Source organism: Scophthalmus maximus, chromosome 6 (assembly GCF_022379125.1).
Source record: "Scophthalmus maximus strain ysfricsl-2021 chromosome 6, ASM2237912v1, whole genome shotgun sequence".
In the NCBI taxonomy this organism is placed as follows: domain Eukaryota; kingdom Metazoa; phylum Chordata; class Actinopteri; order Pleuronectiformes; family Scophthalmidae; genus Scophthalmus; species Scophthalmus maximus.
Window position 1 is genome coordinate 864,632 of NC_061520.1, and position 22,869 is coordinate 887,500.

The 22,869-nt window shown below is 44.3% G+C and overlaps 4 protein-coding genes across 5 annotated transcripts in view; 1 reads left to right on the plus strand and 3 right to left on the minus strand.

Moving 5' to 3' along the window:
• Positions 1-344: 344 nt before the first annotated feature.
• Positions 345-11,765, minus strand: pank4 (pantothenate kinase 4 (inactive)). 2 transcript variants are annotated; one of them, XM_035632193.2, is made up of 20 exons: positions 11,583-11,765; positions 11,192-11,274; positions 10,499-10,704; positions 10,072-10,255; positions 9,316-9,408; positions 9,086-9,239; positions 8,466-8,647; positions 8,225-8,306; positions 7,761-7,861; positions 7,579-7,584; positions 6,648-6,803; positions 5,151-5,263; positions 3,945-4,032; positions 3,698-3,849; positions 3,478-3,533; positions 3,185-3,234; positions 2,929-3,033; positions 2,736-2,836; positions 2,364-2,432; positions 345-1,693 (listed from the first exon to the last, which is right to left on the minus strand). In XM_035632193.2, the coding sequence occupies exons 1-20, from the start codon at positions 11,704-11,706 to the stop codon at positions 1,438-1,440; spliced, it is 2,361 nt and encodes a 786-aa protein (XP_035488086.2). In that variant the 5' UTR covers positions 11,707-11,765; the 3' UTR covers positions 345-1,437. The 2 variants fall into 2 exon arrangements, with proteins under 2 accessions (XP_035488086.2, XP_035488087.2); XM_035632194.2 differs by lacking the exon at positions 7,579-7,584 and having other exon boundaries at positions 11,583-11,764.
• Positions 11,766-13,627: 1,862 nt separating this feature from the next.
• Positions 13,628-14,613, minus strand: LOC118309743 (transcription factor HES-5-like). The gene has a single exon (XM_035632209.2). The coding sequence runs from the start codon at positions 14,507-14,509 to the stop codon at positions 14,177-14,179; it is 333 nt and encodes a 110-aa protein (XP_035488102.1). The 5' UTR covers positions 14,510-14,613; the 3' UTR covers positions 13,628-14,176.
• Positions 13,628-22,869, minus strand: part of LOC118309742 (transcription factor HES-5-like) — a 12,774-nt gene continuing 3,532 nt past the window's right edge. Inside the window, exon 2 of the mRNA XM_047332939.1 lies at positions 13,628-14,201. Within this exon, the coding sequence (XP_047188895.1) occupies positions 14,177-14,201 (25 nt within the window). The 3' untranslated portion in view covers positions 13,628-14,176. The remainder of the gene's footprint in view (positions 14,202-22,869) is intronic.
• Positions 18,029-19,059, plus strand: LOC118309740 (transcription factor HES-5-like). Its single transcript, XM_035632204.1, has one exon. It carries the CDS (start codon positions 18,135-18,137, stop codon positions 18,627-18,629), a length of 495 nt encoding a protein of 164 aa, XP_035488097.1. The 5' UTR covers positions 18,029-18,134; the 3' UTR covers positions 18,630-19,059.

The following is a 22,869-nucleotide window of genomic DNA, read 5'->3' on the forward strand; positions in this document are numbered from 1 at the left end:
TCATCTAACATGCCACGACCTATGACTCCTTGTCTCACAATGTGACCAACACTGGAGAACATTGAGAAGTAAGAGTAGTAGGAACAGTGCAGACCTTGTTATGGAGACGTTAGTGGATCCTGGTGGGCGCGTTGCAGAGCTGTGATGAGCGAGGAGAAGCAGGACGACCCCCTGCCGGCTCTCTGAGCGTCGACAGCTTGCAGCTCCGCAGCAGGCATCAAACACAACGTACCGGGGTGTCGAGCGCCGACACCGCCGGGGGCAGGCTCGCTTTTTAATATGGGATAACTCTCCCACAAATCTCTCTCTCTCTCACTCTCTCTCACACACACACACACACTCTACAGGTTTTAACCGTTTAATTAAAACTGATTGTCCATAAAATTGTGCTTGGTGAAGTGATGCAAATGGATTATTTATATATATTTATATACATACATATTTATGTACAAGTATGCATGTATATGTCACATATATATGTACAGTTAACTACAGTATTGCAATGTGAATCCACATGTCGAGCAAACTGAAAATGTTTTCACACCAAATCAAGACTTTTCAAATCTAATCCACGATTTCAGATTTTTTTTTTTTTAAATCTGCCTCTTCGGCCTCAGGCCGAGTGACAGGATTTATTGCCTCATGATGGGTTGAAAGTGTGTTACTGTACATGTTAATTAGTCAGTAACTGTACATGTTAACGTGTGTAACTGTACATGAATAATTACTGTGCGTTTAGCCTGATGCAGCTCGGCGACGACTCTGATCTGAGACAGTTAATATATTATATTGAACCTGAAATACGCAGCATCTGATTTACACATTGTAGGAACGATTTGGGAAATGTGTTACAACACAGTAGAACACCGCCCCCTGGTGGAGGAACACGAGGAACACGCCTCTTGAATCTAACAGTGATAAATAAAGTGCAGCTTCTCCCACTGAACCACGTTTCCCCCCGGGGAGTGACGGAGATAAATCCGTCTGGAATCTGTGGATGTTTCCTCGTCGACGGCTGGTGGGAAAACTCAAGCAGACGTGTGAATCGTTGTGCAGCTCAACGGGAATTCAAAGCAGTAAATGACGCTTTTATCGCATCAAACTCAAGGCACGTTAATTAGACTTTATGAAAAATGTGTTGCCGCTAAAAGCTCGCTCGCTCGCACTCACTCTCTCACACACACACACACACACACACACACACACAGGAACTAAGTGATTGTACAGAAAGCAACAATGATTCTTTTTATGAAATGAAACCTGCACTAAAATCAACAAAAATGTAAAAACCTCCCTGTGAACGATCGTCTTTTTAAAAACCGTCCAGCACAAGACCGGCGTCCATACATTCATAGCTCCGGCTGGTCGCCGCCGGTCGCTCGACCTCCAAGTCGCGTCGTCGTCGTGTCCTGCTGAAAGCGCAGAGCGCCGTCCGGCTCACGAGGGCGTCGACGGCGCCGAGGAGTCCTCCTGACTCGGTTTCCCGGGCGGCACCTCGTACTTGAAGACGACGCTGAACAGTTTCCCTCCGAGCCGCTCGGCGAGCCACGAGTTCTTGATGACGGCCGTCTTGAGGCTCTCGCAGCTCAGCCGGGCGTAGTAGTTGGTGTGAAGCGCTCGGCCCATCCCCTCGATGATCACCAGGTCCGTCTGACGCTCGCGCACCACCATCGCCAGAACTTTGTCCAGACGGCTGCGGATTAATGAAAAACATCTTTGTTCCTATAACGACCGTACAGATTCAGATTTCTGGCTTTGTGTGTAAATAATCTGTGAAAGTTTCAGTTTCTAGAATAATAAATAGAAAACTTTGTGTAAACATTATTTTCAAAATTTATGTCTGAATTTTGAGTTTGTTCGTTTTTTAAATAAATTTCCAGCAAAAGCTTTTTCGAGGGGAAAATGTGTCGAGTAGAATAAACTTCTCCTCTTCCAACAGTTAGTTCATCACCATTAACTTGATTTTAATTATGTAGCAGGAGACAGATTAACAGTTAGTAGGGAGAGAGTCTCGAGTAATGCTGCAACGAGTAACGATTATTTTGATTATCGATTAATCCGTCCATTATTTTCTCGATCAATAGATTAGTTGTTTGGTTCATAAAATTGTGACAAATATCGACCATGTTTCCCAAAACCTAAACATGATGTTTTGTTTTGTCCACACCAAAGATATTCAGTTCACTGTCACAGAGGAGCAAAGAAACCAGAACATATTCACATTTGAGAAGCTGAAATCAGAGAATTTTGACTTTTTCTTTCATAAAAACTACTCGAACCGATTAATCGATTATCAAAAATAGTTATCATGTTGTATTAACAGAGGCTGAATATGACTTTTTTTAAAAATCCAAATAACCGACCTCAGATCAAGACAAGGAGAACTGGAGCCGCTCTGGACCAGCGTCAACCTGTCGTCCCTCAGACCGGCCCTGCAACGATAGGTCAGAGGTCACAGGAACCACAACAACAGGTCAGAGGTCACAGGACAACAACAGGTCAGAGGTCACAGGAACCACAACAACAGGTCAGAGGTCACTAGAACCACAACAACAGGTCAGAGGTCACTAGAACCACAACAACAGGTCAGAGGTCACAGGAACCACAACAACAGGTCAGAGGTCACTAGAACCACAACAACAGGTCAGAGGTCACAGGACACATTCAGTGTTCAAAAGAGTTTCAGGTGTAATTCACAAGATCAGACAGTAATTAATATTTTCTTTGTTACTCACTGAATCACCGGATCCATCGCAGCGATTCTCTCTGTCAGTATTTGTAGTTCTCCGTTGGTTACGTCGTTTAGCGCCGGACCAGAGTTACTGGCCAACACCACCTGAGGACGGACGGACGGTAGAGAGGACGTCATATTTATTAATCAACATTATATCAGACGTGAGGTGTGATGTCGTGGCTCCTCCTCCTCACCTCTGTTCCCCGAGAGAGAAGCTCTCGGACAAACGGCATCACCCCGAGGATGATGTCCACTCCGCTGTTATCTACGAAAAACAAGGCACACTTGTGAGGAGGACCCTGCAAGAGAAGAGCGGGACGGAGTGAGCTCTGATCGGAGAAGCAATACTACTGTTGTTTTTGTGTTATAATCATGCCTGGTACTTAAAAGTTTCTGACTGTGTGTGTGTGTTGTCAAGTGACCGTTATGAAAATGAAAACTCAGTCGGACCTTTAGTCTCTGCAGCCACTGGTCGTAGGAATCAACGAGCCACGGTCGCTCTGAAACACACGATCACAAGGAATTATTATTATTATTATCATTATTATGTGTAAAAAGGACATTAGAAGATATGAAAGTACAGAAGTAGGTGCGACGTCTTCACAGCAAAGTTAAGAAGGTTCACAGGTAAATAAATCAAAGAAAATCTTTCACATTCACACGTGTATTTTAAATAATCTGCCGTTAACACAGGAAATAAAACACTGAACTCTGTACGGAGCCTGAACGCCTCACTCCCTTACCTTCCAGCTGTCGCTTCGCCTCATCAAAGCCGAACTCTGGATCAGATTCCAGGACGCTGAGGGAACCGACGAAGACAAAATATGCAAACGTGATTAATGCAAACACAAAGAAGGTAAATGTTTGAGTAATGCTGAGTCACGGAATACGGAAGAAACAGGAAGTCGATTTCCACAATCTGAGATTGAGATTTTTAATGTTAGAGAGTCTCTGCCCACTCACTCCGACACGGCCTTGGCTCCCCAGTCGAACACGTTCCCGGCCAGGACGCCCCGCACCAGGGCGAACTGCCTCTGCTCCCAGCTCAGCTGCTCCAGGGACTTCACGGCCTTCTGGTAATACCTGAGGGCCATGTCGTTCTCCCTCTGTTTGATCTGACACACAGCAGAGATATACGGCCAACAGGTCACATGGTTATGATGAAACTGTGTATGAAAACATGAGATGATGAGCGAGAACAGAGTCAGACCTTGGAGTAGGGGTCAGGGAAGTTGAACTCGTTTAAACAGTGTTCCCTGGTGTCTAACAGACTTCTGACAGTGAGGGATCCGTACGCACTGGGTGAGAAGAGAAGCACGCTACGTTAGCCACAGAGAGAGAGAGAGACACACACACACACACACACACACACACACACACACACACACACACACACACACACACACACACACACACACACACACACACACACACACACACACACACACACACACACACACACACACACACACACACACACACACACACACACACACACACACACACACACACACACACACACACACAGAGAAGAAGAGAACATTGTGATATTAAAAAAAACATGGAACTAGTTTCTGAACATCTGATCAATCACTGGTACCGTCGAGGCTACATCCACACCACCGCTACGTTTGGGTTTTAAAATGCAGAACGACGCACATGTCCTTGTTTTTTACATTGAAAACTTCCACACCCGCATTCACTCCCAGACAGGTTCTCATCAGTGATGACCTGACGACCAGTGTTGAACGCCGAGCGTCGCTAACACCAACACTTCCACCTCGGCGTCAGTCCAAGTCAAGAAATCAACATTTCTCTTCCTGGTTTGCAGTATTTTTGCAACTGAGGAACAAACCGACGATCAACTTCCTTTTTACAGCAGCCTGAACATAACCAGCGTACGACTGTAGTGGAAACATTAACTGCTAGAGCAGAAGTATTTATAACAAAAGCTCAAAATATTGAGGAGATTTCTGTTTCGTTATACAGATCAACAAGTGTTCAGTGCATGATGTCTCAATAACCTGCCTGTCGCAGTCAGAGAGACGTATTTAACTCTGAGAATCACACGTCGTCATCTCAAAGACAGAATGTCTGTCTCCATGGAAATAGTTCAGTAAATATAGGACAAAGGAAATCGATGGTGCAACTAGACATTTTAAAAGTGGGGACAGAAATTCCCCCGACAATGAAAATGGTTATGTACCGTGTTAGTGTGGACGTAGCCTGAGACAACAGATTCCAAGCTGGTTAACAGATCAACATGTTAACGTCCCTCGACAGAGAACGTCGTCACTCAGCAGATATGAAGACATGAAACATGAAGCTAACGCAGACGATTAGAAGAGAAGTTGAGTTTGAGTGGACTAACAGAAACGTTCCAGTCTAACCGAGCAGGAGTTCAGGCGGTTCTTACAATGGCTGCTGGCGAAGGGTCTGAAGCTTGTGTCTGTATTTCTGACGGAACTTCTCGGATCGCTCGATGGCCTCGGGAATGTCGGGCTGGCTCGCCACGGCTCGCTTCACCACCTGCTCGGAGGAAACACACAGGAACAATAACGTGACGAGTTCACGACCTCCGGAAAACACACGGGCCGCGAGAAGAGTTTCCAAAAATCAGAAAACCAATTCATCTCATTGCAGACGCTGACCGGTAAACACCAAACAGCTGGTCCATTTCTGGGATTAGTTCCTTTTTATATGAATATGAAAATAAGAAACTCTCCAAACAATAACAACTTAAAGTCACAACCTCAGGTTCTATCCATTCACAAATTAGAAGTGTTGTCCCTCCCTTTCCATAGCCTGGACTGTCGTGTTTTCTGGACTGTCATGTTTTTCCAGAACGCCGTTATTTTTTCTGGACTGTCATGTTTTCCCAGAACGCCGTCATGTTTTCTGGACTGTGATGTTTTTCCAGAACGCCGTCATGTTTTCTGGACTGTCATGTTTTTCCAGAACGCCGTCATGTTTTCTGGACTGTCATGTTTTTCCAGAACGCCGTCATGTTTTCTGGACTGTCATGTTTTTCCAGAACGCCGTCATGTTTTCTGGACTGTCATGTTTTTCCAGAACGCTGTTATTTTTTTCTGGACTGTCATGTTTTTCCAGAACGCTGTTATTTTTTTCTGGACTGTCATGTTTTTCCAGAACGCCGTTATTTTTTCTGGACTGTCATGTTTTCCCAGAACGCCGTCATGTTTTCTGGACTGTCATGTTTTTCCAGAACGCCGTCATGTTTTCTGGACTGTCATGTTTTTCCAGAACGCCGTTATTTTTTTTCTGGACTGTCATGTTTTTCCAGAACGCCGTCATGTTTACTGGACTGTCATGTTTTTCCAGAACGCCGTTATTTTTTCTGGACTGTCATGTTTTTCCAGAACGCCGTTATTTTTTCTGGACTGTCATGTTTTTCCAGAACGCCGTTATTTTTTCTGGACTGTCATGTTTTTCCAGAACGCCGTTATTTTTTTCTGGACTGTCATGTTTTTCCAGAACGCCGTTATGTTTTCTGGACTGTCATGTTTTTCCAGAACGGCGTTATTTTTTTCTGGACTGTCATGTTTTTCCAGAACGCCGTTATTTTTTTCTGGACTGTCATGTTTTTCCAGAACGCCGTTATTTTTTTCTGGACTTTCATGTTTATCCAGAACGCCGTCATGTTTGTTGTTTTCAGAAAGGTCTTTATGTTTTATAGAACGTTGTTGTGCTTTGACCCTCGGGGCCACCGTACTCATAACCTCAAATTCTGAACGACGACAACATGAAATGTTAAATTTAGCTTTGAGCCAAACAGTCCAGACACTGACCAATCAGAGGAGGCAGAGAGAACTGAAAACTGATCCTTTTCTTTTTCTTTAAAGGATTTAATCTTTCCTGTACATGCTGACTGTAAACCTCGTCTTTGTCCTACCCCGTCCAGCGCCTCCTCGAAGCAGGAGAGCCAGTACTCGCGGGCCAGCGCGTCCTCCGTCAGGTCCATGGTGTCGGGGATGTAGGAGGACGGGTCCTGCAGCAGAGGCAGATTCACCAGCTGCCGCTCCAGACGATCCATCTCCAACATGTCAAACTACACAACAGAGAAGACACGTGATGGATCGAGCTTCTCCTCAGTGTTCAAAGACTATTTCAGTTTGAATTATTTATTCTACGATGCATTTCACAATGTTCTTTCTGTTTCCTAGCAACACTGTGGTAGTTGTGCTCGTATTTGTTCCTCGTGGAGAGAAGAAGAAAGTAGAGGACCAACAGTCCATCAGAGGGTCAGGGGTCACTGCAGCCCGACCAATACATAAAGTTAAATTAGATACATGAACGTATGGATGGAATCTTTGAGGCCAATGTTTCTGACTAAGGAGTAAAAGAATGTAATTTACTGATATTCTGGCTGATATGTTTGAAGGGAGAAGAAGAAAATAGGCAACGATTCCTAAGATGTTGTCATCAAACTATATTATCTTATTATAAATAACCATTTAAAGAAAAAGACGACAAAAATATGCAGAAATGGATTTTAAAAAAAAATCATATCAGCGTATATTAGCAAATGCAGGTCTGTGTCAGTGAAAGACTCAACGCACACATCGGTCGGGATCCTGCGTCACATTCTGCCAGTTTAGAAATCGAAAAAACAAAAAGCAAAGTGCAAAGTGTTAAAGGCTCAGAGGAAATCAAACACCGTCCATCTTCTTATCAAATGTTTTAATAAGCAGCAGATTCCTGCTCTCAGGTCTGACGTGTCTTTGTTCAACTGGACTAACGTCTGACTGACATCAGAAAACACATCGAGCAGCAGCGACGCCGTCAAACCAGAGCACACGAGTCGAGCGGGCGGAGATACTCACAGCAAACTGAAGACACATGAGTGTGAGGAGGAAATGAAAAGAAAGATCATGAGACTGATGTGGATTCACTGAGTGGTGCTGGTGTTTCCACAGAAAGAGAAGTTTCACAGATCAACACGGGAGGAATAAAAGGAGGTTTGAAGCTACAGGTTCATATGTGACCACGTCCTGTGGAGACTCACCGTTCCACTGCGAGCTCGCTGCATCGGATTCATTTCTGGAGAAACGCTCATCAGGCCGGAGCTTCCGGCATAATTCTCCCCCCAACTGTACTGGTTTGGATCTGAGAGGGAAATGAACATTTGCATTAAAGTACATTCAATCTTTATGAAAGGTCAAAATCATTCGGTCACATTGGTTATAATGATATTTTCTCATTCTTGTACTGGTCTTCCTGAGAAGCATTTCTTCTCTCTGCTGCATCGGCAGTTGCTTCAATTCATGCGAGAACGCAAATGTCCAGAAATGTTGCTCCTGACTAGAGCTGCAACTAACGATTCATTTCATTATCAATTAATCTGCTGATTTTCTGACTGTGTTTCCTGCTGAGCTCTTCATATGTGAACGCCGAATTCTGGAAAATGTCTGGACGCTATTTTCTGGAGTTCATGTGTGAAAACCACAGTGGGCATTTGTTTTTTCTTACTATCTTCCTCTGCTCCTTTAAGAAACGCTCCGATGGCTCCGAGGTATCCTTCATGTCTCAGGAACAAGGCCTGAACTTCCCCCTGCAGCCACGGGACAAAGAGAGATAAGAACTTTAACATCTGGCCTTGAAGGTCAAAGTTCAGCTGATAAGAGACACATGGAGAACTTTGTGTTCTCTACATGTGTGTGTGTGTGTGTGTGTGTGTGTGTGTGTGTGTGTGTGTGTGTGTGTGACTCGCCTTGGTGAAGAAGTTGATGCTGTAGGTGATGGTGTGCATGGTGACCGGGTGACCTCGGATGAAGAAGCCTCCGAAGTAAACTCGGGACAGGTTGTGGAGCTTGGCGTACAGACAGGCCAGCTGCCCGATGTCGTTGCTGATCATGTGGAGCAAACTCTTGGCCATGTCCTCTTTAGAAAACCCTGTCAGTCACAGCAGAGGGAATATTAACACACTCACACCAAGATATCAATAAGAGTCTGGCAGCAATTGTTCTAAACTCATGGTCAGTATTTAAATTGAGAAACATCTTAGAAACTCAAACCTTCTCTTTAACTGTTCGTAAATGAATAAACCATAACCACCACAAAAATTCAACATTTCCAGATTTTCATATAAATCATGAAGCTTCAATAAGAGCGGTCCAGGATCTGCAGGTGGACTGTAACTGGGAATTTCTCTGGAATGTCACCAGCACATGGAGCCTCAGAGGAACTGGGTCAAAGGTCGTCAGTTCATTTCGCTACAGACTGAAAAATCATCTAATCTAAAACAGACTGAACGAACAGCAGATTGTACAGTAACCTGGACACGTACAGTACGACACCACAGTGAAGTGCGTCGGTGAGCGGAGGCGTCACCTTTGTCGGCGGTGGCAGATTTCCCGAAGCTGCTGGCGATGAGATCTCCGGTCAGACCCAGAGAGCCGTACGATCCTCCGTAGATGTCTCTGACCAGCATGTCCACGCTCGCGTGTTGACCCTTCGAGGCCAACTGGAGCAACTCGTCAAATCTCTACCGGACATCAGACGGTTGTCAAGTCTTTGATAACGTAACAAATATTAAAAGTCTGACATGAAATGTGAGATACCTTTGTTTTGGTGAGCAAAGCTCCGAGGCCCCAGAACGTCCCTCCGCCTATCGAGCTTCCTCCGATTCGCTCAAACTTGTCCTCTGACTCCACCTGTGGACGAGGAAGTGAAGGAGACGTGCGATCAGAAACAGGAAGAAGCTTGTTTCTCCGAGTCATGTGACGTATCGTATCGTAGAGACAGAGACAGAACAGATGTTATGTAGATATATGTATATTGTTTATCAAAGAGTTGCAACAGACAGGCACTGACGTCCAGACATTTTCCAGAACTTTTCCGGAGGGGGGGGGGATGTGAGAATGCAAATGAACATTTCCCGCCAACCCACGAGTAAAATTTACAGAGTGAACGCTCTTCCCAGATGACACTCGACGCCTGAATGTTCTGGAAATGTTCTGTGTCTGACTCTGAAAAATCCACAGGTGAACGGCAAACTCTGGAAAATGTCCAGAAACAATTTTCTGGACATTTTCACGTCTGAAAACAGCTTTGAAGATATTTTTCATTTGCTCCTTTTGCAGATTTTAGTATGTGAAACAGCTTTATTCTGCAATGTGTTCTATATTTAACACATTTTCTTTCTCATAATGTGGATAAAATATGATAATGACCAAGAAAATCTTAGATCGTCACTTGAATTATTAAAACTGCTGCTGAAATGTCCTCATTTATAAGACTCAAAGTTTCACAGTTATTCTAAAAACTTATTTCACCCCCCAAAAAAACGACACACAACTCCGACGTTTGGTCGTCACCTTGACGATGGAGACGCCGGAGCCGATGTTGACGAGCAGGTACGGGAAGATGTCGGGATGCGTGGTCTGGAAGCGGAACTCCGAGTCGGCGTGCTTGGCGTACACGAACGCCTCGTGGGGAATGTTCCTCAGCACGAAGTTACAGCCCCTGATGAGACAGGTCATCTCGTCCTCTTTGTCCACTCTGCCACAGAGGGAGGGAGAGAGAGAGAGACGCCATTTTGTCCACGTGCAGGTGAATCATTACGTACAGTGAAACTTCTGTTGCTTTGTCAAATGTTTATTGAATAAATGGAGTCAGCCCTGGTGTGATCGATCCTCCAGGAGAATCACTGCTGTGCACGTGGATCTTTGGACTTTTCCCCGACAGTGTGTGTGTGTGTGTGTGTGTGTGTGTGTGTGTGTGTGTGTGTGTGTGCTGACTCACTTGAGTCCGAGCTTCCTCTCGATGAGCTCCTTGAACTTGTGCGCTCCTCCGCCGGTGGCCTTGATGACTTTGGTGCCCGTGTTGACCAGGTGGTCTCTGATGAAGTCCAGGCACGTTTCGATGTACGCGTTCTCGAACTTGATGAAGTGCAGACGCGCGGTCACCTCCTCCTGCTCAGAGATCTCGTACAGCTTGTCGCCGGCAGCCTGAGGAGGATGAACACGAGGACACAGAGGAGAGGGCGAACACGTCGTCACCGTGTCCTGACAGTCACTCGCAAACTAATCGCCAACTTTTTTGATAATCAATGAATTGGATCAAGTAGTTTTTATGGGGAAAAAAGTCAAAATTCTCTGATTTCAGCTTCTTCAATGTGAATATGTTCTGGTTTCTCTGCTCCTCTGTGACAGGGGACTGAAGATCTTTGGTGTGTGGACAAAACAAAACATCATCTCAGGGTTTGTGGATACACGGTCGACATGTTTCACCATTTTATGAACCAAACAACTACTAACTAACTAACATAGTCGACAGATGAATGGATTAGTTGCAGCTCTGTCACAGAGAGAAAGGAAAGTGCACAAAGTTTGATGGCATGTAGGGAAACCTGGCAGGACAGGATCCCCCAGATGGCTGTAAACAACTAATAATATTATTATTATGATCATTAATATGAATAATAATGACACTCACCTCTGCATTCTGCTCGAAGGATCTGACTTTGGCCACTTTGTGCTGCACAGTTGAGTAGTAGGCGAGTTTAGTTAGAGACCCACCTGTTGGAGAGGAGAAGACGAAGTCAACTGGCGCTAGGACCCAGAGCTTAACTGCGGCGACGTGATGCTAACACAGGCTAGCTGCTGTAGCTAGCAGCTAACGCCGCTGCTGTAGCGGTTGAAGTTGAACACGTCGACTTCACGAGACAAACAACCGCGAGCGGACGAACTGTTCAACACGTCGACGGAGTGTCGCGGACAACAGCGTCGTCTGGTGAACTTTAAAGAGCCTCCGTGAGGAGGCGTTAGCGGCGTTAGCAACAACAAGTGACGCAGGCGGCGGGGCGGACGCAGACACTTCCGGGTACCTATGTCTATCGCGAAGCGCTTGGCGTTCTCCAGGTTGCGGAAGATCTCGTCCGGCGGCAGCGTGATGCTCTTGTCCATCGTGTGCGTTGTCGAGCTGCTGTCAGCGCGACCACATTCCGCCATGGTCGGCAACGGAGTGACGCTGCCTGCGTGCGTGCGTGCGTAACACCCCCCCTCCCCGCCGTCCAATCACCACTGACGTACAAGTCTGAGGAGTGGGCGTGGTCGTGTAAACACAAACAAGAATCTAATGCTGCCTTCAAGTCATATCGGAATAATGGGATTTACGCGTTGCCGACTTGAAAGTTCCACATGAACGCCGCCTCAGGAATGAAAAAGGAAGAGGACAAAATTTCGAGAATGAGATTTGGGAATACGGGATTAAATAGTACGCACAATACAACACGAAACTGGTATGTGTGAGCACTGTTATAGTCAAGGAACAGTAGAGCATGTCATTAGTTATTGTCCAAAAATATCAGCAGGAAGATAAACTAGGAAGAGAACACATCAAATTCAATATTAAAAAAATAATTCAAATGACCTCCGATCATGTAGGCTATAGAGCAGTATTTATTTTATTAGAAACAACCAGAATTATTAGAGTACACACACACACACACACACACACACAGGACTCAACCACTTCAAAGAATACTTCACTGGTACAAAAGTGCAATAATCAACTGTGCAATATTTATATTTATTCTCCATGTGCAACTACCGCTACTGCTCTGTATAGAGTATTTCATATTTTTTAACAGTGCAACAAGTATTAGCTGTTGTTTGTCTACATAATTTTAATCTGTAATCTATGTTCACCTAACTTGACATATACGAATGATATTAATCGTTCTATCCATAACAAATGGACTGTAGTCTGATTGAGCTGTTCAAAATTATTACCTTGACTTGTTTTTTCTATTGGGAAGTAGGATCTTCCGAGTAGCACCTGAAGGCAGCATCAGCTGACCAGCTCCAACTAATGAACAAACACCTGTCATAAAGTTTACAATGTTTCTTTATTGAAACTATGTCAAACAGCTGATGATTCAACTCTTTGTTGGAGCAAGTGCAGTCGATCAACACCTCTCTAAGAGAGTTTCATTTGAAAAGAAATGAAAATGAACATTACAATCATCACAAAGGGAGGATTTACTGTGATCGTGTAAAGGTTCGTTCACAGTTTCAGGACCTGATCACCGAACTGCACTTCTGAGGATTTTGATCGTTCGCTGTCTATCGACCCACGTTCGAGACCAAACGCTCTAAAACACACACACGTCTGGTCTGGTGAAATTTGATACATCGTGACATGGTTCTTTCTTGTGCATATATGCGTGTTGGAATGGCTCCATGCAGCCACTAACAAACTCACAAAATATAGTTTCTTTAGTTCATCAAACAATAAAACATGTAAATGAATCTGTGGTTTATGTACACTGAGAGTTCTCAGAGTACATAAACTGTAATGACTTCATTAATAACTTTATTTCTACAGCACTTATCATAGAATTCCCAGAACAAAACCTTGCTCAGATTTTTGCTAATACATAGTTTGAATCTAATTCAGCTTTGAGCCAAAAAGACTTTGGAGAAGACAGAGTTTCCGTAGATATACTGAATATGTGTTAAAATAAATGTTGAGGAAATATATTTGACAACTCTGCATGAGAACATGTAGAATATTTCTATTTGATGACGGGATGGTGCCTTCAAATACAGGAAGTCTTTGTTGTGAATATTTCACTCAGTGATCAAGTTTGGATGGAGAGTTGGTAAAAGGGAAAACACCTTGTGTGTGATGATGTCAGATCATAGAGCAGAGAGAATATGAGACCTGAGATATTGAGATGGACAGAGAATACAAAACTGTTTGTACAGTTATGGGTTCAGTTGCATGTTAAAACTACATTAAAGCACATTAAACTGATCAATAGACGTCAAACATGAACTCTGATCCGTTCATGGAGACAAAGTCAACAATCCATTACGATTGGATTTTCTTAATATGTATGAGTGTGAAGAATCAAATGACTCATGATGCAGTTGACGTGTTTTTTATTCAAAGAGAATAAAGGTCACATTTCATTTCTGTGCCTCCACAGAGACACTGGTGATGATGCATCACAGCAAAACTTGAAATCCAAGACAAAGTATTAAAAAACAATTTCATAAAGAAATACAAGGAATCACAGTTCAAACAAAGTGAACCAACTGTCTCACACTGAAAGAAATGAACGTTCAGATTTACACGAGTAATAAGCTGCTGACAAACGTCAAACAAGTTGATGAGAGAAGAGTCGACTTCAAGACCTTCAAGACCCAACATGGTCAATAATCTTCTACATTGTAGAAATAGACATTCAAGTAGATGCACGTGGAAAAAGAACACTTTTCCAACATACTGATAACAAATCCACAGCAGAATGTTATTCATAGAATACAAGATGTTCCTCTTCACTTTGAGAAACGGACGAAGGTGAACTTCGAACACAAGCTTTCCACACGAAAGACAACATCAGTCCAACAGGACGTGAAAACCCTTCAGAGTTCTCCGTCTGAAAACAACGGTAACAACTCGCCGCTGGTCTCAGTGTGTAGGAGAGGACCACGGCCTCCAGGGGGCGCTGTGGACTGGAGCCTGGAGCGTGGAGCTCAGAGGAGAGAAGTCCGACTGCAGCTGGTCCCAGGTCTTCATCGGTCTTCTCTGCTGCAGCCGTGTCAGGAAGCAAACTGTCATCTCCAGGACGTCTGCTTTCTCCAGCTTGGAGTCTGGCTGCTGTTGGACCAACTCTGGAGCCAGGAGACACTTGAGCTGCTCGATGCTGCTGTTGATTCGCTCTCTGCGTAACTTCTCCACCAGAGGCTTTCTGACCTTGTGGCTCAGAGTCAGATGCTCCTGTGCAGTGATGGTAGGAGCCATGGCTGGATCTGCTCTCTGCTGGCTCCATCCCTCCTATTTATAGTCCCACATCTCCATATGAATGTGTGAGTCTGGGTCCCACTGCACTTTCTCACAGTCCCTCGGCCAATCGCAGAGCTCGGGGGAGACAATGGGCTTTATGGAGCAGCAACACCCTGAATGAGGTTAATGTCTCGGGGACAATGGTTGGATCATGTGAGGGAACAGGTGGAGACAGACGTGGGAAAGAGGAGGATCTGCGGCCTGATGCTGGATCCATGACTGTGATCATCACATGTTCAGAGTCATCAATGTTAAGGTCAACGTACACAAGATCATAATTTACAACAGTGCAATGTGCTGGAGAACAGTGAGCACAGGTCACATGATGCGAATGCTTCATTTGTAACTATTGTTCCTGTTTTAACTGTTTTAAATATTGCTCATTAAATGAATTGATGAATTCATTATTAAAATTAAAATAAAAAATCTAAAATGAGCACTTGAAGCTGTTTTTGCCTCTTTGACAGATATTCACGTATATTGATTCTTGCACTTTTGAGTAATATCTTGATGGTTGAATGAACTTATGTAAGTCGGTTTGGACAAAAGCGTCTGCTCCATGAATATAATGTAAAGTCATGTAATGTGCTGTGTTATGAAGAGAAACTGACCAACTGGCTAAAAATACATTATTACAACTACTAACAATATTTACACACAAATCTCTCAAAGTGAAATAGACAGTTACAGGAATTTATTGTCGTCTTAATATCCAACTAAAATGTTCGTCCTTTTCTTTGGTTCGTTCAGTCCGGAGATTCTTCTGCTGCTTGTTCGTCACTTCACTTGTACGTTTATTTAAAATACATTTCTCTAAAGGCACGTGTCAATCAATCAATCAAGAAAAACATATTTGTCCCCGAGGGACAATTGAAAGTCACGAGGAGTCGTGAGAATCACGATAAAAAACAAACAACAGCAGAAAAAACTACGCGAAAATAACTACAAATTCAAATTCAATACAAACAAACAACTGTACATGTTAAATAGTGTGTGTGTGTGTGTGTGTGTGTGTGTGTGTGTGTGTGTGTGTGTGTGTGTGTGTGTGATAAACGTAGGGGAAGTGGAGTCGGCAGCGGAGACAGACAGTGACAGAGAAGAAGAAGAGAAGAGAAGAGAAGAAGAAGAAGAGAAGAAGAAGAGAAGAAGAAGAGAAGAAGAGGAAGAGGAGAAGAGAAGAAGAAGAGAAGAAGAGGAAGAGGAGAAGAGAAGAAGAAGAGAAGAAGAGGAGAAGAGGAGAAGAAGAAGAGAAGAGAAGAAGAGAGGAGAAGAGAAGAAGAAGAGGAGAAGAAGAAGAGAGGAGAAGAGAAGAAGAAGAGGAGAAGAAGAAGAGGAGAAGAAGAAGAGAAGAAGAGGAGAAGAAGAGAAGAAGAGGAGAAGAGAAGAAGAAGAGAAGAAGAGGAGAAGAGGAGAAGAAGAAGAGAAGAAGAGAAGAAGAGAAGAAGAAGAGAAGAAGAAGAGAAGAGAAGAAGAGAGGAGAAGAGAAGAAGAAGAGAAGAAGAGGAGAAGAGGAGAAGAGGAGAAGAAGAAGAGAAGAAGAGAAGAGAAGAAGAGAAGAAGAAGAGAAGAAGAAGAGAAGAGAAGAAGAGAGGAGAAGAGAAGAAGAAGAGAAGAAGAAGAAGAGAAGAAGAAGAAGAGAAGAAGAAGAAGAGGAGAAGAAGAAGAGGCGGGTGTCCCCCTGGAGCGTGGCGACTCCCTGGTGAGACGACCGGAGCTTGTCGGGGTGAAGATGTTAATCACCTCCACTGTGACTCTGCTCGCTCAGCGTTCCCACACTCAACAATAGACTTGTGCTTGTTAAATGTTAATCCTGCTCCTGCTCCGGCCCCCGAGGGCCGAGGGCCCCAGACGAGACAAACACAAATATTTTGACCTGAGATTCAACACAACCACCAATCGACCGACTGTATTTACATTTTAATCAGATTCAACTAAATGACATGTTGTTGGTCAAACTGTATTTCAACCCTGATGCATGGGAACATTTCATAAACTGTTATACTAAACAATACTGTCATCGTAGGTAGATATACAAAAATTGTTGTTGTGTATTTGAATAGTTTACTGTTTATAGTATGTAATTACATATTTTATTACTATTAAAACTCAATGTTGCCATTCATTGTCTTATATTACAGGAATATTGTTTCTGACAAATACACTCATAAATATCTGCTACATAATCAAATGTTTATATATCATGTTATTGAGTAAAGTATGATCATATATAGTCTGTATATATATATGTATATATATATATATACAGATTACTATGAAACAGTGGCAGTAAAGTATTAACATAACTTCTGAAAAACGTAATTTTTGTCGGTAAAATTTTATAATGAATAAAAATAAATCAAATACTATGATAAAACAGAATAACCAGTTAAATAATCCTGTTGTTAAACAATTTTTTTTTACATTTAGATCATCCCACACATTTTTAAAATCTATTACAGAACCTCTGTATTATTAAATATTCACGTCGTCGCCTCCAGAGAGTCCAAACACAAACATCTCAGACGAGGAGAAAAGAATTCCTGCTCGTCTTTGTCTGCTGCGACTCTTTTGTCCCTCGGAGACTCTGTGAGTGAGTTCCCTCGGCGTTCCCACACTCGGACCGTTCTCCGGCTGCCGGGGACAAAAGAAGTGTGTCTGGTTGCACATCACATTAATTATGGAGTCAGTTGACCGGTTGTCTCTCGGCCTCTGAATGGTCGTTACCAGACCTTTTGTAACGAGAGGAATGTCGTCACGCTTCAGGACGAATGAAACATTCGAAACGCTCCCGTGTCCTTTTGATCCAGATTGTTCTTCTGCACATTCCAGACGTGTATTGACGGGACGGAGAAACATTCCTGAATTGATCAGATGCTGCTCATGAGACGAGGGATTGGAAGTTGAAGGAGCTTCATCTGAAACACGATCGAACTGTCTTCATCCAGTTGTTGATGAAGCTTGAAAACCATGAAAATTTTTATTAAAGATGAAAGATACGTACGATGAACTGCAGCTTCAACAACATCGTATCATTCTTTCTTTCAGCTTAGTAATTCCCGCCCCCTTATTCAACTGCTAATAATTTACTGTACACATGTAGCAGCTATAAACACCAAATTATGTTCATTCATACTCTTGTCAAAAGATGACTAGATAAAAAAATAATAATCAGAAGCAGATGTTGTACAGTGTTAAACTGAGACTTTCCATCAACCGATCACTTATCTGAACCACTGGAGGGTTTCAGACTAAAAAATCATAATGTGATGCGTTGATTGTGACTCTCACACACGTGTGATGCGGCGACGAGTCTTGGTCCAGCATCAGGCAGCAGACCTGCTCTCTACAGGGTCACCACTTTCCCACATCCACCCTCAGTCCTCCACCTGTTCCCCTGAGATCTCACCATTGTCCCTCAGGCATTAACTCCACTCAGTGTCCAGCAGCCCTCATTGTCTCCCCCGAGCTCTGCGATTGGCCGAGGGACTGTGAGAAAGTGCAGTGGGACCCAGACTCACACATTCATATGGAGATGTGGGACTATAAATAGGAGGGATGGAGCCAGCAGAGAGCAGATCCAGCCATGGCTCCTACCATCACTGCACAGGAGCATCTGACTCTGAGCCACAAGGTCAGAAAGCCTCTGGTGGAGAAGTTACGCAGAGAGCGAATCAACAGCAGCATCGAGCAGCTCAAGTGTCTCCTGGCTCCAGAGTTGGTCCAACAGCAGCCAGACTCCAAGCTGGAGAAAGCAGACGTCCTGGAGATGACAGTTTGCTTCCTGACACGGCTGCAGCAGCAGCGGCGGCGGCGGAGTCGAGCCGCGGACTCGGCGGATCGGGGTTTCTCCCGGTGCGTCCGAGAGGTGGAAGACTTCCTGACCGAGGAGGAGGAGGAGGTGAAGACACGACCCCAGAGGAGAGGGATGATGATGAAGACCCTCGACCGGCTGCGCTCTTCGTCTGAGCAGAAGCTGAGAGAGGCCGACTTCTCTCCTCCGAGCTCCGCGGTCACGCTCAAGGGGCCGGTGAGCGGCGCCCCCTGGAGGCCGTGGTCGACTCCCGAGGACCGAAGCTGAAGAAGAGTCTTCGATATTTGAATATGACATTTTCTTCATTTTTATGAGCTTTTGTAAAGCAACAGTTCTTGGTTTCTGTGATATTTGCAGACGACAGGTCGACCGCGACTTCTGAAAGTGGTCACGCGTTTCGTTCTGTGACGTCACGTCTGTGACGTAGACTTTACTATTGTTCCCTCTGGGAATGTCCCTCTGTGTTGTCGTCAGTTATTCATGTTGAACATGTTGAAGATTATTTGTGATATTCACATTGTTGATGTTGAAATCGTCCGTTGTGACGAATGTGTCTGGACTTTATCAGTCGAAGATCAAATGAGCTGCGTGGTCGCTCTGCGAGCGACAGCCGCTGATCCTTCTGTGAAGGAGTCGACATGAATGTTTCTCTTCAAGCCAAGTGATGCGAAATAAAACAATCCAGAAAAAAACAAGGAAAAAACATTTGCCCGTCTCATTTGTCAATACGTGTTTTAAAATGTATTTCAGAACAGAAGAAGATACAAAATGAAATCTGAGCAGAAAACACCACGGTCGTGTTCACGTGTGACGTCCAATCAGACGGTCCGGGGCTCAACCTCTCATCTGCGAGCTACAATATCTATAATCAATACCAGTGATGTCACCACATGACAAACACCAGCAGACACAGCGAGTTACAGTGATCAGATTATTTCATGCCAGTGTTTCCGTCCGACACAATGTGGTTTTACATCAATACATGAATACACTTTTCTTTTTCAAATAATATTTTCTTAGCCGCAAAAGGACATGATGGGACCAGGACTTCGTCCAGCAAGGGCACATTTATATTAGAGGGAGGACGGCCTCATTGTTATGACCTTATTAAACCATCTCCCCAGACATTACATCCCAAATATACAAAATAGTACTTTGTGCCAACGACGTAGCCGTAGTCAGCAGGTATTCAGGATGTCCGTTGTGACAAAATATGAAACATAATTCAATAACTGCATGACTAACGCGGGACAACAACGCCACCTGACGCACACGATATCTTCCTGCTTCTACCGGTGTCCAGGTAATTCATGGGCATGAGATTAAAACAAACCCACCAATTAGTATTTCGTGGGCACGTTAAACCTTATTGTGGCCACAATTTATAATCTTTCTCCCCATGTCAATGGGGTCTGGGGCTCTGTGATCGGCCCCATCAGGATACACCAGTAACTAGGCGGCTTGTTCCATACGTGCTGTGTTCTGTTTCTAGGCGTGATGCTCGTGTGATAAGTGTCTGATCTGACTGACGGTCGAGGCCAACACACGTGTGGCTGGATGTTGGACCACGTGGAGGTTCAGGCTGTGGACGGTGTGTTTCTCTGACTCCGTCCCAAAGGGCAGCGAAGGCCGGGCGAGGGTCGCGACCTCCGGGCCACCAGGCCACTGACTCTGAGTCTTATGAAACATCCCGGTCTCTCTTCACCTCTCTGGAACCAGAACTCTGAATACAATCTAATAATAACAATCATAATCGTTATCTTTTCACTGGCTGAAAGTTATTCTGTTGAATTGTGTTTGATGTAAATCAGGTGACGTGAGAACATTTGCATCTTTTTAAAAAAAACCAATTTATTTCCAAAACTGTAAAAAACAACAAAACAGATCTGAATCCACTTTGGATGAATAATAGAAATCAAACGATGAACAAAACAACATATGCATACATGGCATACACAGAAATAATAACAGATCCCTTTTCAGAAGAAAGGTGAGTGTTCAGGAATAAACCTTCAAAGAATTAAGGCAAATATCCAAACTGTGAATCACACAATGTTCATCTGCAGCGCGAGTTCTCTTCACACGTTCAGCAGATTTTTACTGGAGTCAATCAGCAAAACCTTCGACAATAAGAAGAATAAATCTGGTACAAAATATTCAAACAAACCAGCAACTATTTCCTGCATAGTCGAACTCACGGGGTCGATAATCTGTGGCTCAACCACAGAATCGTCTCACTCAGAGCAGCACACAGGTTCTTTTCAACAAGCTCCTGAATCCAGAAGATCTCAGAGGAACGTTCCTCGGGTCATAAGGCAAAAGATCCACACCGGTCCTTGTGTGAATTTCCATTTCAGCACACACACACACACACACACACACACACACAGATGTGAATGTTAAGAAGTCCAGTCCCACAGAAACAGATTCCTCGGTCAGAGGCAGAGCGGAGCCACGTCGTCCTCTGCGTCGGGGAGCAGACGCAGAATGTCCCGTGAGTATCTGGAGTAGCCGTCGTGCGACAGCAGAACTCTCCTCAGCGTGAGGAAGGACTTGGTCCTCTCCAGGAGTTCTGCCAGCGGGACCGTCCCGCCGCCGGCGCCGGCGTGCAGGTGTTCTCCCACCAGGGCCTTCAGCTTCTCCACGCCGCTGCAGCACTTCCTCTCCAGCATGTGGAGTTTACACCTGAGGGACAGAAGAGAGGGCAGGTTGTTACTATTGTTCTTATTATTACTGTTATTCTTATTAACACGTTTCATCAGAATTCAGAGGAAACAAGCGTCCAGAAGCTGAGTCCCACCTGAAGAGCTGCTCCTTCACGCTGTCCTGAAGAGCGAGGTCTGCGTACAGAGACATGTCTCACTTCCTGTCCGTCTGTCCGTCTGTCCGTCTGTGTGCTGGCGACTTCAGGAGGAGGAGGTTCAGCAGAAGAAGAAGACGTCTCTGTGCCGCTCGGCTGCTGCTTTTATGCTGCTCAAACCGCCGCTCGGCAGCCAATCAGGAGCCTCGGAGCCTCGGAGCCGCCGGACAATACAAGTGAATTTAATGGCTGTCACACAGAACAGGTGGGACCCTTGGGTGTGTGTGTGTGTGTGTGTGTGTGTGTGTGTGTGTGTGTGTGTGTGTGTGTGTGAGACACTCATCAGAGAGGTCAGTGGGAAAGTGATGCTCCTCAAGTGGACACGGGGGGAAAAAGTGTCGTATTAAGACCTGGAGGTTTTTACAGAGCAAAGAAAATATTTCATAATATTCATATACCAAATGGAAAGAAATGACACAGAGATTTGTAGACGTGAAACTTGTCTTTGTTTCTTGACACAGATAAACACAGTTAACGTTTAATACACTGAACTGTAAATGGCTTCTTTGAATGGAGACGGGACCCTGAGGAGATGAAGTCCTCGCCCTGCGTCCAGATGGTTCCTGCGTCCTGACACTGGGCTCCGTGGGAGCAGACACACTTCCATTGTTGGGCTCGATCACAGAGTGTGGGAAGCAGCTCGCGGGAGGAGGGCGTGTGACCGGCCACGCAGATGGAGAGGAGATGATCCCACATGAACCTGCTCACTCCTCCGTTCCCATGTGCTCACTGTGATAATGACATGAAAATGAAACACACGCCACATTTGTCACGGACCAGAAGAGGAACACGAGGCCACGTGCACCGGAGAGATTAGAGTAACGGTGAGAAAGAACACCACGATTATGATTCATAATCTCACAGATGGTGGTGGAAACAGATACGACGTACAGTTTGCTCTTTATACTTTCATATTTCAATATATTCAAATACTTTTCAAAATAAAATGTTGGACGTTTGTTGCTCGTTACGTTACTGATTAAGATTTGGTTTATAGAAAACATAATGTAGAATGTTTTCATATAGAATCAGTTACACTAGAGTATTAACATTCATCATCAATGCTTCAGAATATATATTAATGAGAATATGACTCTCACAGGGGTCATTTTTCTGAATTATGATACTTTTACTGCTAATATGTTGAGTATTGAGCTGATGATACTTTTCTGAATGCAGGACGTAATAAATTAAACCAAAGTCAAGGAGTTTATAACTTGGCCATGATTTTATAGGATTAAATAATCTGACTGAATCAGCAGCAGAAACAATAATGGACATGATGTGAAGTTACAGACGTCGTCCTCTTTCTGTCTGTCAGGTGACGTCAGTCGGAGTCAAGTTGTTTGTTCACAGAAAGTAAATCTGCAAAACTGAACAGATTCACATTTCTCCCCATCACGCGATGAAAAGCAGATCTGACGAGGAGGACGTTGATCAGGTTCCTGTTTTATCATCACTGACTGTTTCTTCTTTTCACCTCCAGACGAGTTCTGTTTTTCCAGAGAGAGACAGAGAGAGAGATGGAGAGAGAGAGATGGAGAGAGATGGAGAGAGAGAGAGACAGAGAGAGAGATGGAGAGAGAGATGGAGAGAGATGGAGAGAGAGAGAGAGAGATGGAGAGAGATGGAGAGAGAGAGAGACAG